Below are 15,015 nucleotides of genomic sequence, written 5' to 3' on the forward strand. Positions count from 1 at the left end.
GCTTTCTTGAGTCGAACGAGTAATTTCAATTCGTGTGACACTAACTAGACTGAGGGAAGCAAAGTGCGACACCTCAACACAACGGTCCACCAGGTTGTGTCCCTCCACGTGCGACAAGCGGCTTCGTAAAGCCTTAGGCCTAATGCGTCGCTACCCTGACAACAACCAGCATCCCCTCCCAAAAAAAAACACCCAAAATGGGCACAAGTACAGGCAGCCGCAAGGAGACGTTAGCTCTGTGAGGTGGTCCTACCTCGCTCGGTGCACACAGCATCCGAGTTGATGGCGCCCACCATCCCAGACGGTGTCGGAGCGCCCGGTGCCAGGCCGCAATACCAGTCAGCCCGTAGCGGCACCCGTGGCCCGCGGCCACCCCGCGACTTCCGAAGTCAAAGAGATAGAAGTAGCTATTTACATAAGAAATTCGGACCACCCACGAGGCTTCCGTACTCACTCGCTTTAGGCTTGCCAATGCTCCGCGGGCGCTAGGCCTCGCTCTCCCAGGATGCAGCCCACGTGGCGCTCGTACCACGACAGTACTTTAACAAAACACTTGCGGAAAGGCTTAGCATGTTGAAATGTTCAAACACCCTACAGCAACCGCCGCCTCGCTCAAGAAAGCACGCCGCCGACACTAGTGATCAAAATCCACGCTAGGACTACGCTTCGGTTGAAACATCTCGAACCGAGCAATATTATCGTCCGATGCCCCAAGAGGCCCCACGTTGGGCAGCCAGATGTGGGGTCTCACACATGCTCTTGGGACAAAGGAACGACAACACGGTAGTGCAAACAATCAAAAGGCATTTATTGCACCTTTCATACACTAATACACACTAGCCGAAATACTACCAATAGAACATTCACATGGGCGCGCTACAAATCAAGGAAGTCCGAGTCACCGCAACCCGATAGCGAGCGAATACGTTTGCCCCATGCTATGACGCCATCGCCTAGTCGTTCACGTGTACAGTAACGCGAACGGTGGCGCGCTCGAACGATCCGTGTTCGTCCATACCAGTGTCCTGCTCTTAGCCTCGCAAGACGGTCGCGCGAAGCGTGGATCGGCACACACGCGAGACGTCCGCATCGCTCACCGATCCCAACCCGAAGAGGAAGCGCCTTCTTCCTTTTTCTCCCAAGTCACCCCGCCGTTCGGTGGCGTTAGCATCGTGACACTCGCGCCATCTCTCGCAATGCGCCGCAACCATCTCGACCGCCACCGGCGCTTAGCCACGCGGTGAAGCCAGATTACAGGAGACGCGCGAGAGTCGCGCCTCCCCACATTTCGAACCTATAACTGCACCAAAAAGAAAGCGCAGTTCTGTAAACTGCATCTGATAAAACGTTCAAAGTGGACAAATTTGTAATGTGAAACCATAGTGTAAGTGATGTTTACAACCGTTTATTTTGCAAAAATCATATAAGTAAAAAAATAGTGCATACATCACACTTGTCCACTTTACATGTATTATTAGGTGTAGCTTATAGATTTGTGATAACCTTTTTAATTACTGAATTAGAGAGTTGTAAACATGACACTTGACTTTTTTTTTGTACTTTGAAATTTTCAGAAATGTACTGGCAGCGTAAATGAGGAATGTAGTTGCTACACTTGCTAGATATTAACTTTTCCTTTGAAATGCAGCAAGCCTCATTACACAGGCCTGGTAGCTGCCCTCCATAAAAGATCAATCTGGATATCATTGGCCGGGCATGCTGTGAGAAATGTCTGTGAATGATTTACAGTGGTCGAGCAAGTTGGCTTGAGTGCGTCCCTGTACAGCCGCTCCATCCAGGATGATCACATCTGCCTTCTAATCAAGCATATGGTGAGTCTAGAAAAAAACTGTGTGCCTCTGCTGTGTGCATAACAAAGGGAGATCATTGTCAAATTAGCCCCTTCTGTGCCATGCTATTATCCCAAATTCTAAACCAAAATGGCTAAATTATTTTTAATGGCCCCAGCTGCCAACATGTTTTACTTCCTTAGAAAGAATAAGTTGACTTCTGCTTGCACTGTCCCATGTATTGTGTGCTGTCATCTACCAAAGCACGACTAAACATGAGACGAAACTAGACTTGACCATGGTATTGCTATAAAATGCAAAATACTGTCATCTTTTACCAGAAACACGTGGACAAACCCAGGTCGTCCAAGGCATGGAAAGGGTTAAGGGCTAAGAGAAATAACTGCATGAAGTCTGTTATGTAAGCCAAACAGTTCTATTGTTTTGCTTATCTTCCCATAAGTTCAGTGCACATATGTGAAGACACGTTGATTTCGAAGTACAGTAAAAGCTCGTTAACTCGGATCTCACGGGACCGGAGAAAATGTCCGAGTTAACCGAATTCCGAATTATCGAATGGACCATGAAAACAAAAGGAAAACGTACACGGCACAGACAAACCTTTATTTCTTGAAAAAGTCTGTTATTTTCGTCTGCCTCGCCGTCGGAAGTTCTGACAGAACGATCTTATTTAATCCCATCAGGTGGTGGTGCGCACTTTCACTGTCGCGAGAACAAACGCAGAACTCCTCGAGGACAGCGAGGGCTTCGGCGGCCGCTTAAGTCCTGTGACGGTCGCCATCGGTATGAAGCGCGACGGCGGCGGCAACGCGCACACACACAGCTGCAACACGCGAAGTCACAACACAAAGAACTACGTCAACCAAGTCACGAAGTACACCAGGGGCCGTATTCTGAAACGTTCGCCTAGGCAAAATTTCTTTTTTCGCTTTCAGGCGTGCGCCGATTGGCTGTTTTAGCAAAATTAGTTGAGCTGATTGGGTGGTTGAGCCCGACGTCATTCAATTTGCTCAACCAGCCAATCAGCGCGCATGCTGATTTCGCCTAGGCGAAATTTCGCCTAGGCGAACGTTTCAGAATACGGCCCCAGTAGGCGTAGCGAGCAGCTGTTAGTAGACACTGGATGCGCCGGTGGCCCAAGCGCTTCCGCCGGGTGGTGACTAGCGCCACCTAGCCACTTCCCCCTCATTCACTATCATCATGATCATATTCTGCTGCAGTTCGTTCGGTTTCGATTTCTCCAAAACTCCGGTTCCGCCGTCGGTTATGGCAAGCGGTGCTTGAGCCTCCAAGCCCCCGAGATCGCGCGACTCTGGAGTCGCGCGGAGTTGTCCGAGATAACCGGTGCGCGGCTAAATCCCTCCGAATTAATGAGCATTTGACCCCATTGAAATATACACAGTTTTGCCGGGACCGCGCCGCGAGTCCGAGTTAACCGAATTTCTGAGTTAACGAGGTCCGGATAAACGAGCTTTTACTGTACTATTCAAGTTTGTCTAAGAGTTTGTCTTCTGTACATGTTGAGTGGAGTAAAGCTGTGGTGAATCAATTTCAGTTTACTAGAAATCCTGGTTAACTTAAGGGATTTCTGTTCTCTTGTAAGTTCAAGCAATACTTTACTGGGTCGTAATTTAAATGCCACCATGCTCCTTAGCATAGGGGTGCCAACTGCCCTCAATTTTGTGGGACTGTGCCAGATGTTAAAGAAAAAGATGTTTGGTGTTTTCTAGCCATTTGTCGACTGGTGAGCCAGCCTCTCATGTGCTACGATCAACGTTGTTGAGTTTTGTGTTCCTGCAGGAGTGTTCTCTAATGTTTAATATGCTCATTGAGGGACAGGTGAGTAAAGCATGCCATGGCACAGTTTAAATCCTGTTAGGCATTCTGAAGAGAGGTTGCGTAATGCTGTATTGCAGGTAGCATAGTGCTCAGAAAAATGTCACTTCAGCCTTTCAGACGGTATGTACGCAATTGTGTACAACAAGATAGTATGAAAGTAGATGGTTGGGTATTTATGAAGTATGAAGTATGAAGGTAGATGGTTGGGTATTTTGCCTGGGGGTGGAGTATGTCATTGTACGTGGTGGGTTCACTTCTTTCGTTGGTTTTCACAATGTGTTGCGCCAGTCATAATTTGCGAGTGGCTGGATGGGTGCTTTTCAAGCCTGGTAGACATGAAATACATACAGTAGTTGATGTTCGCATATCTGATGTTCCTGCAGGAAGTTTTCGCATGGAGTCAACAGTCTGTAAACTTGACAAAACTCACTAAAGAACTGAAAACTATTAATCTATTCTGCAGCTGTAAACCTTTTATGATTCTGAAGATGTAAGAAATTCGGTTTGGAATTATGTTTTCAATCAACACAACTAATTGGCATCTGAAAGCGTTAAAACAAAAGCTGTAATCATCGCCAGGTGCCAATGAAACCAGCACACAGACCTTGAGGTTTTCCACAGGTGGCCTTGAGGAGCGCCACATTTTTTATTAGGAATCACAACTGGTGCCTAATCACACCAGGCATATTGCCAAGAATGAAAAGGAATATAGTAGAAAAAAATGTTTGGAGACATGCTGTTAAACAGTGAATAGATAACAGTTGTAGCAGCTAGTACTTCAAATTAAGAATGGCCAAGTCCAACAAAGTATGGGTATATAGTGAGCTTGAATTCTTCACAACAAAAATAAAATCATTGAGACCAAGGCAGGATGGGAAACAGTAAAATAATGCATTCTGTTGAAGAATGGCACAGAGCGCCAAGGGAACAAAGGCAGGCAACTTTCATAGACTGGGAAAATGTTGCCAGGAAAAAGAAATGGATGGGCAAGCTGTGGCCCGAGCAAAAGTCAGTGCTCCACTGGGCGTTGGGCGCGCACTGGGAAACAGGGCTGCGCTGATAGTTTCATGGAGCCGTGATAAGCCTGGAAATAAAAACAACACTAGTGTGTATGAAAGACGGTGGTGACAAGTAAATTGAAATGTAGTGGCAGACCATAAAGGAATCAGTACAAGATGGGGGAAGACGTGCTGTCACAATCTGACACAATAAATAAGGAAAATGCACCACAGTTTTTCATTGTTATGTTATGGCGCCTTACATCTACCGCTTGGGTAACTTGATCATCAGTTGCCCATGTGAGAAGTCTCAGCAGTCCAGTAGCAGGTGCAGTGTTTCCAGCTTGCAGTCACCATTTCATGTTTGTGTGCATGCTTTCAGTCATCATGTGATTGTTGTTTGTTCTCTCCAAGAACGCCACACCATAGATGCAACACGAGCAATGTGCATCAAGGTTCTCGCAACATCACATACAAGTTATAAGGGAGTTTTTGTGTACCCAAAGTTTGGAGGATGTTCACTGACAGGTTTTTAAAAGTACCCAAAAATGTGTACAAAAGAAAGCAAAAGGGGTACAAAAGAACAGGATTTGAGTGATCAAAGGTACCTGTGGGTACCCAAAGCCATTTGGGTGTGCAAAAACTCCCTATTCAGACGCTGACTACGGTAACCCAGCGATGCTGCGTTCCAAAGGGGAATAAAATGCCAGTTTCCAGTGCCTAGGAAGAGCGTTGGTTGAAGATTTATTCTGCTAGAATTTGCTGCTCGGAATAACTTTTTTTTACAGAAATTGAGTGTCCTGAAATGGGTGTGTACGACATTTCATGAGGAGTATATAAGCGTGCGTAAACGCTCTACATGTCGGTTGCGAACAGCTGGAGCCGTCGACAGCTTCTGAACACGCCTATCCACCTGCATCTATCTGGATGTGCTCTGACACCAGCTCCCCAGCTAAGCGTACTAGGCGTCGTCATCACGGCAAATGGTTCAGCAAAAGCTTGGATCCGCGAAATTAGGCAGCAAGCGCACTGGGTGCTTCATCTGATCAGACGCATCTGCTCCAAGGCTGGGGGAGCCCGCACCAAAACTGCCCGTTTACTCGTCCGAACAGTTATGCAGCCTCGTCTTATCTATTCGGCTCAATTCCAGCACCTCACGGCTACAGATTGGGCCCGTCTAGAATGCATCAACAGGGAAGCAATGCGCATTGTTACGGGTCTTCCACGATGCATGCCAATCCCGACATTTCAGGAAGAGGCGCAACTAAACACCATTGACGAGCTGATTCATCAACGCCGTCAAGCAAGGGATCTGTCACCTTTACTTGGGAGTGCGGAGAGTTGCGTGCATGCGCTACTCTCGATGGAGGAGAGACACGACCGGTGGCACAGCAAACGAGGATTTAATATTTACAAGGATGGTAAAAGCACGCGGCACGCAACACTAAAACCATAACTCAAAACTAAAACACTTACTCAACAGAAAATGCAAAACTAGCTAAATACAACACTACCAGAAGATAATCATCTCTGTCTCGGAGCCTAACTCCGTCTTAGAGTTTCTACGTCAGTCTGAGCGCTGACTCGTCAAAGTCTGACCACCTTGGCCCCGGCCTAACTGCGTCGTGAACAAAACGTGATCGTCTCTTACGGATCGTCGTCTCGAAGTTCTAGTCGCACACGTGTCGGGCTCGTCGGAAGCGTTGAGAGTGCCGTAGGTGCCGACGCCTCGCGTTGTCTCTTTATCGGCTGTGAGCTCGTCGGCTCGTCGGTGATGAGCTCGTCGGCTCGTCGGCGATGGCGTTCGGCGTTGCTTAGGCCCACCTGCCTAGGCCTAGCGTCGGGATGCGTTGCAACTTCTTCAGGAGTGCCGACGTGGCGTCCCGAGGAGAATCAAACGTGCTGGTCTGCCGCAGAAGGGGGATCCTCTCTGGGGTGCCTGGTCCTGCCGTGAGAAGCTGCAGCCCGTCCAGGAGCCTCGCCCGAACTTGCCGAAGTCAACGGCCACACCTTGGACGGCCAGCGTTGCGGACTCAACCAGACCCCCAAGTCTCCCGTCGCCAGAACGTAGCTGGAGATGCGACCTTCCTGACCCGGTGCCACGTTGAAACTCCACGGACAGCGCCGTTCATCTCTCGACTATGCCTCGGTTCGTGCGCCTCGCGCGCTCGTGCCGTTCGGAACCCCGTGTTTCTCGTGTTCCTTTTCTTTTTCGCGCCATCGGCGGCCTCTTACATATGACATGGGTCCCCTTTTTGAGAGTTTTTTTCCAAAAAACCTTACTCCTGATCTGTGGGGGGAGGGGGTGACGTTCGGGTGATGACTGTGACTCCTCGTAGTGACATTGGTACCGGTTCGTGTGAAGACTTGATGCACCACACAACACCACCACACACTTCACCGCACAATTCACCAGTTGCACTGTTCACCACGTTTAAGAGTGTACTTTATGCACATTTCACCACCTAAAGCACTTCACTCGACTGTTCACAATGTTCACTATCTAATGTTCTGACACACTCTCACGTGAATAACCTTTGGGCCTAGACATATTTTACAATACTCCACATGCCCTATATATGCGTAGGTACTGTTACAGTGTATTCCTTACTATACACATTTCTGAATCCCGCATTCTTCCGCATGCCATTCCTAAATGTTTTTCCTTTTGGTTCCGACCATCGCGTCTGCCCTATTTCTTCCATCTCTTGCGGATTTTCTTTCTACGCTTACGCGTTACACGTCTAGGGCTATTCGGGTATATATCTCCTTCGTCCTTTTTCTCGGAGTCCGAATGTCCCATCATGTCTAGCGCCTGGTACTCCCTGGACTCAATATCACTTATAGACTTCCTATCTTTCCGAGGTGAAACGACTTTTTCCACTCTCTTCCTCTCTTCGGGTATATAAACCTCGATCGGGATGTTGTCCATCCTCTTATCCCGGTTAACCTGAACCAAGGGCTCTCCGGTCGTGAGCTTCTTTACGGCCTCATGGGCACTATCTAGTCTGCCTGTGACCTTCCCTTCAGCAATCGTGCACACACTCATATTCTCGTTTTTCCCCTTAGCCATAGTCTTTTGACATACGTCACATGACCTGACGTATCTCCTCACGTCGCTCTGTACCCCGATCCAAAAGAAATCTTCTGTTATTTTTTCTAAAGTGTCTTTTATTCCCTGGTGGCCTGCCGTTACGTTATCGTGCCCTAATTTCAGTACTCTATCTCTCAGTTCCTTTGGGACCATCAATTGCTGAACCTCTCTTCTTGAACTGAACACACACCTCCGGTATAATAAGTCGTTCTTCTTGAAAAACTCCGCCAGGTTTCGACTTCTTTGTCTTCGTACTACTTCCCCTATCTTCTGTACGCACTTCTGCAATGATTCGTCTTTCTCCTGTAATTCCTTGAACTCAGCGACCGTTATGCTCAACCCCTTAATGTTCGTGACCGGTAATGGTTTTAAGGGTTTAGTACTCTTACTCCTGGCTCGCGTTTGTACTGCCGCTGCTACCTCTACCTCAGGTGACTCCTCTTCTAGCGTTTCTGGCTTTTCTCTCTTCTCTAAATCTTCTGTCCTCTTCCAGTTAGGGTCTGGGTCATCCGCCCTTCTCACCCCTGATACATTCCCCAAAATCTAGTCAAACAGAGGATCTTCTACACACTTAGCTGTGACCAATCCCGTAAAAAATGGTGTCGAAACTTGAATTTGCGCCTCTGGCAAATACTTAACGGACCTGTCCGCCAAAATGACTGGTTTGAAATAGCCGGTCATGTTTTCTGACGGTACCAGACTTTCCCTAACCAATACTGTGTTCGCCCCCGTGTCTCTCAAAACTGTGGCCCTGCGTCCTTGAACTTCTCCCTCCACCACGGGCATGTTCTTTTCTCTCGGCTCACCCTCTTTACCTTTCATCATACATGCAGCTTTGTCTGCGTAACCTGATCTGCATTCGTGCGCTCCATGCCCTCTCTTTTGACATAGCTGGCAAACCACTGGTGGACCACGTCTACTATCCTTCACCCGACAGTTCATTGCTATATGTCCCAGCCGGTTACAAAGAAAACATCTTTGGGGCGTCCCTTGCCTGTTCATTGGACCCCGATTCCTCGTCTCACCTGCAGCTGCCATCGGCGCGTCCTTGCCACTCTTTCCTAAATTCCTTAGACCCTGCGCCTCTACAAACTGATCTGAGTGCGCTGCCATCTCCTCCACTGTTTTTAATTTCCTCTCTTTGAGGAATACCGCCAGACTGTCGCTGCACCTGGCGAGAAATTGCTCTCCTACGACCTTGTCCCGCACCCCTTCATATGTCTTGTTGGCCTCCGATAACTCCATCCATCTCTCAAAGTAGTTTGTTAATCTACATGCAAACTGTTTTCCAGTTTCCGCGTCTTCCGGCTTGCATGACCTGAACTTTTCGCGGAAACCCTCAGCCGTTAGCCGAAATCTTTGCAATAAAGTGTTTTTTACTTTGTCGTAGTCTAGACTCTCTTCGGCGGGCATCCGTCCAGACTCTCTTCGGCGGGCATCCGTCCGAACACACTCAAAGCCTCACCAACTAGACACAGGCTTAAGGCGCTAGCCCACTCGTTCCTTGCCCAGCCTTGCCCGACCGCTATTCTTTCAAAACAATGCAAGTACGCATCTAAATCGTCCCTACGCTCATCAAAAGGAGCCATTAATTTCCTAGGGCAAATTTGTTTTGGTCTGGGCGAAGTTGAGTTGGATGACGCCGATCCGGGTGAACTCGTTCCGTCGCGAGAGCCCGCGCCCATCTCGGCTAGTTTTAACTTAAGTTCCAAAATTTCTTTTTCGCTTTTCTGCTGTTTTTCCTTCTCTTGTTGCGTGTATTCAAAAAACGCCATCGTCTCCTCCTTCGACATATTTAAATCCTTCGCTACCGCCGCCAAACGTTCCCACTCCATCTTTACAACTCCCGAGTATCGGTGACTGGGCCGTATCTATCCTGGCAGGCTCGCCAATATTTTGTCACCTTTACTTGGGAGTGCGGAGAATTGCGTGCATGCGCTACTCTCGATGGAGGAGAGACACGACTGGCGGCACAGCAAACGAGGATTTAATATTTACAAGGATGGTAAAGCACGCGGCACACAACGCTAAAACCGAAAGTCAAAACTAAAGGCACGCGAAACTAGACATAACTCAACAAAAAATACTTGCTGAATACAAAATACAAAACTCTGGCTAAATGCCAAGACTACCCGAAAATAATCTATCTGTCTCGGAGCCTAACTCCGTCTTAGAGTTTCTACGTCAGTCTGAGCGCTGACTCGTCAAAGTCTGACCACCTTGGCCCTGGCCTAACTGCGTCGTGAACAAAACATGATCATCTCTTACGGATCGTCGGGCTCGTCGGAAGCGTTGAGAGTGCCGTAGGTGCCGACACCTCGCGTTGTCTCTTTATCGGCGGTGAGCTCGTCGGCTCGTCGGTGATGAGCTCGTCGGCTCGTCGGCGATGGCGTTCGGCGTTGCTTAGGCCCACCTGCCTAGGCCTAGCGTCGGGATGCGTTGCAACTTCTTCAGGAGTGCCGACGTGGCGTCCAGAGGAGAATCAATCGTGCTGGTCTGCCGCAGAAGGGGGATCCTCTCTGGGGTGCCTGGTCCTGCCGTGAGAAGCTGCAGCCCGTCCAGGAGCCTCGCCCGAACTTGCCGAAGTCAACGGCCACACCTTGGACGGCCAGCGTCGCGGACTCAACCAGACCCCCAAGTCTCCCGTCGCCAGAACGTAGCTGGAGATGCGACCTTCCTGACCCGGTGCCACGTTGAAACTCCACGGACAGCGCCGTTCATCTCTCGACTATGCCTCGGTTCGTGCGCCTCGCGCGCTCGCGGTTCACTGGTGGCCTACACTGATGTGAGCTGCACGAACATACAAGTGGTTACATCCACCGTGGTGCAAGGGCGCCCATCCATGAGTGCTAATTATGTGTACCGTCTGACAACTCCGGTCCCATCGGTCAGTGCTGAGCTTTTGGCCATACGAGACGCAACAAACTTGGTGACAGCTGCTTCCACATCGCCAGCACTGGTTATAATAATACGCACTGACTCCACCTCGGCCATAAAGGAGATTCGGAAGGTATACAATGCCCACCCTTTTGCAGACGAAATACACCGAATGACTGCACAGATTCCCGGTCAGATTCGGATGCAGTGGATCTCACGGCACACTATTTCTGCTCACATACAAGCTGACACTGCCACCCACAGTGAGCTGCCACTAGCTGTGGAAGCACCTTTCCCAAGTGACCCCCAAGGTGATTTCCTCCATCGCAAGGAGATTCTCCACCGCACCACACGAGATTTAATGCCACCGTGTGATTCAAACCTCCCAGACGGCCTTACCCGCTAGGAGGAGGTGGTGTTGCGGAGACTCCGTGTGGGGGTGGCACTTACCCCATCGGTCTCCTATGCCTGGCCACAACACCTCCGTGGACCATTTGCGGATGGATACCTGCCCATATTGCCCAGCTCGAGCGTCCACGGCAACAATCAAACACCTGTTGTGGGCATGCCCTGGTCTAAACCAGGTACGACGGCGCTACCTGCAAATAGTGGGCCTTCATCCTACGCAACCACCGGACTATGATTCATGGCTCTATGGAAGCAACCATTGAGCACTATTGCTGTTCATCGCCGAAACTGGCCTACATTTCTATATTTAATGGTTTCTGCCATTGAGCAAACTTTCAAAATTAAAAAAAAAAAAAGCATTTCATGTTGCAGTTTGTTTTATACACAGGTGCATTTTATTTACCAATTGTTTCCTCGAAAGTCGTGAGAAGTAGAGGGTGCGTCTTATACGTAATAAAATACGGTATATATATTTATAAATTGTACATGCTCAAACGTCGGAAATGGACATTTAGAAGCACTATAAAGTCATCCCTTAACTGGTGGACCATTAGGGTTACAGAATGGATACCAAGAGAAGGGAAGCGCAGTCGAGGTCGGCAGAAAACCAGATGGGATGATGAAGTTAGGAAATTTGCAGGCGCAAGTTGGAATACACTAGCGCAAGACAGGGGTAATCGGAGATCGCAGGGAGAGGCCTTCATCCTGCAGTGGACATAAAGGGCACGATCTTGTACGCGTTCCAAAATGGAACGGAGGCGTTCCGTTCCATCGAGCCGCACACGATTGGTCAATTTGAACCGCGACGTTCAAATTGACCAGTCGTGTGCGGCTCGATGGAACGGAACGTCTCCGTTCCATTTTAGAACGCGTACAAGATCGCGCCCAAAATATAGGCTGATGATGATGATGATGATAAAGTCATCCCTAAATTACTACTGCTTAGCCTGTAGCGCCAGCGACATCGGTGTGATCGCCCTAGGAAAGAAGACCAGGTCAGGCAATGCCACAAGCAGTGTGTGAGCTTAGTTGGCTGGGAACTAAAGAAATAAAAGATCAGTTGAGTTTGAGTTCTGGTGCTGGAACAACGTCTCGTCTCTCTCTCTCTCATGTGCTCTGTAAACCCATAATTACTGCTCATACACAAAAGCAGGAAAGTCGTGATAATTGAAGAATATTTACTAATCCTGTTTATCTTGATGACACAATATTGCTGCTGTAGGACCTGGACAGCATTGTTTGTGTCAAATGTAAGAAGAGTTGCCAACTGTGTTTCATTTAGATGCCCTGCGGTGTTTCAGAATCCCAGCCGGGTGCTTGTGGACGGCAAGAGCACAAACTCGCAGCTTCTGTCAAGTCTGCTGGATGAAGTCCGTTCTCTGCTGAGTGCCAGCACCATGACCTCCACATAGGAGAACTCACAGCTAATTCCATTCCAAAGTCATGGGCCAATGAAGATAACTGCATTCAATGCATCCCCTTGCTGAGTGGAAACCGTGTATATTTATGTCAAGGTGTGGCCGACCACTTTCTTTCGCCACAATTCTTGGACATGTTGAGGTCCTTTTTTTTTTTTCTTTTGCATAAAGAGCCAGATGGTGTTTAACAAGTGTGGTTGTGTAAGGTGTGAATCCCTGGCGTGGAGTAAGCGCATGTCCAGCTGCTTTTCTCCCATTGCTGGGGCTTTCTCCTGTCATGCTGTGCATCATGATAGAGTAAGTATGGGTATATATCCAACAGACAACAAGCGCACTAATTCATTGCTGGAGTACCTGTGTCAAAAATGGCTGCATGCATTTATTTGACGCCTTTTGCAAAATGTTTTTTATACATATGCCTTGTGGCAATCCACCGAAGAAAAAAAAATATGTGATTACTGAACGCAGTAAGCATTGTGGTGTCACATCCATAGCTTATGGTAGTGCAGACTTTGGAGTTTCAGTTGCATTTTCTTTCCTGCAGTGGTATTATCCATGCACGTAAATATTACAAATCACAGTGTGAAAATGAATAATCATTAACTTTGTAACGTGGCTTTCTATGATGCGATTTCAGTGTCTCAGTCATCACAGCACGATATGCCAAGAGCAGCACAGGAATACTGAAGGTGCACACTATTTGCTGCTGTGACACTCCTGAGATATGTTGAAGGGGCCCTGGAACACTTTTTGAACATAATGGAAAAACGTTGCTGATCTATGTTCACAAGGCTCCTGTGAACATGTTAGCCAAATATTATTGCACTACATGCAGCAGGGAATTTAGAATTTCGTGTAAAAAACTAGTAAAAAAAGTCATTTACTCTCTCCTTCGCAATGTCGTCAGCACCTATGTTGCAAGGGGGCCTAACAGTTATTGATAGATTTAGTAATTGCGAGAACATTCTTAGTAATAATATTATTACAAATATTGAGTTAAATAAATGAATAATGTACATGTCTGCAATCTCAAAAAAAAAAAATACAGAAAAGTATTTCATCTTTGCTCATCCGGTCTCGATTAATGGTCGTCTGCTTAATGTTTTGTTTTCTCCTCCAATCATGTGAGGTGGCACTCGGCATACTGTGTGGGTGCTCTTTCAAACATTACATGCCTGGCTCAGTCACTTGCCTCGTAATGAGTTTCATGCTACAACAGCACTCACAAATGCATATTGTCGTCTCCCAGACCACATATACACTTGCCTGCGGGCGCTACCTCGTTTCTATGCACCTTGGGCCTTCCGCACCTCGCGAGCGGCAGCACGGGCTTTCTCCTGGCTAGAAGCCTTGACAGACATTGCTTCGTATTGAGCCACTGATAGCACTTTAAAATGCATAATCCGGATTTGGCCACTATCCAGCAGTCTAATTCAACACAAAGCCAATTCACAGTATGATCAGGCTGGACTGCGCAAGCACAAGCGTGAACTACAACCTGCATTGCACATAGCAAATGTTGCGCTATAGGCACGACAGTTGCATGTAGTGGTGTCTGCTGCGTAGAATATTATAGATACTGCAGCCTCTATGGGTGTGGTACCTCGCTGGCGAAATGCTCCGACAACCACGTGCTCTGATTGTTCTCTCCGGGTGACATAGCTCCAGGCACGTGGCAACGCGAGGCACCCAAAGCAGCCATCTCGCTTCGAGAGAGCGCCGCGCACACCTGAACCGGAAGTAGCATCATAAAGGAAAAAAAAGAAAACTAGACTAAAGGTAATTCGCAACTTTAAGGCCGGGCCTTGCCCCTTGCTAACCCCTTTGTGTAGCTTTCAATGCGCTAACGGAGACGAAAGGAGAGAAAGCCGCATGCCAGTGGGATAGCAACCTCTACGATTCGAAAAAAGTTTTACAGCTAGAGGTTCGTCAGGCAGCATACTCTAATAATAGTGAGGTCATTCTATGATTTCAGTGCCATTTTAAGGCGAGATTGTCGGGGTAACTGAGAGGCAAAATTTTTTTTTTAGTAATAAATGTACTATGTAGCCAACAGACAATGAAGTCAAAGAAAGCACACAGGGAAATTAACTTTTTTTTAATTTGTGTCTTGCATTTAAATTTTTTATATAGTTAATTTTCCCTCACTGCAGTGCCTCACATAGGCCAGGACCACATTGTAAGAAAATCTTGGAAGTAAATCTTGAGCATGTTTGTTTAGAAAGTGTGTCGTGCTCCAGAGCCAGTACTATAAACAAGACAGAGGAAGATGAGGGCTTGAAGTGCTGGTCCGACAAGAAAGGTCACTCAAGCCATTTTTTCAGCAACTGCTTTCCTTAGTAGCATTTATGTTTACTTCACTCACTCACCAACCCTCGGGTTCCTTTTTCCCTCCATCAGCTGTCTACAAGATGTGTATTCGTACTATTCACGTTCGTTTCCCATTTGCACTACTTACTGTTAACCAAGCATGTTGTATACAACTTGGTTTCTTTTAGCCTTTATTTTCCTAATTATTGCTCAGATGGCGTACTTGTTTGGGCGAGTTGATAGCAATCCGTAATAAATAG

At 47.7% G+C, this 15,015-nt stretch overlaps 1 protein-coding gene across 3 annotated transcripts in view; it reads left to right on the plus strand.

Moving 5' to 3' along the window:
• LOC119432357 (AP-3 complex subunit delta-1-like) overlaps positions 1–12,637 on the plus strand; it is a 213,500-nt gene extending 200,863 nt beyond the window's left edge. For all 3 annotated transcript variants that reach the window (XM_049659316.1, XM_037699524.2, XM_049659315.1), the window contains exons 33-34: positions 1,750–1,832; positions 12,329–12,637. In XM_049659316.1, coding sequence (XP_049515273.1) covers positions 1,750–1,832; positions 12,329–12,439 — 194 coding nt within the window. In that variant the 3' untranslated portion in view covers positions 12,440–12,637. The remainder of the gene's footprint in view (positions 1–1,749; positions 1,833–12,328) is intronic.
• The last annotated feature ends 2,378 nt before the right edge of the window (positions 12,638–15,015 follow it).

The sequence above is a fragment of the Dermacentor silvarum genome, chromosome 11 (genome assembly GCF_013339745.2).
Source record: "Dermacentor silvarum isolate Dsil-2018 chromosome 11, BIME_Dsil_1.4, whole genome shotgun sequence".
NCBI classification, from domain to species: domain Eukaryota; kingdom Metazoa; phylum Arthropoda; class Arachnida; order Ixodida; family Ixodidae; genus Dermacentor; species Dermacentor silvarum.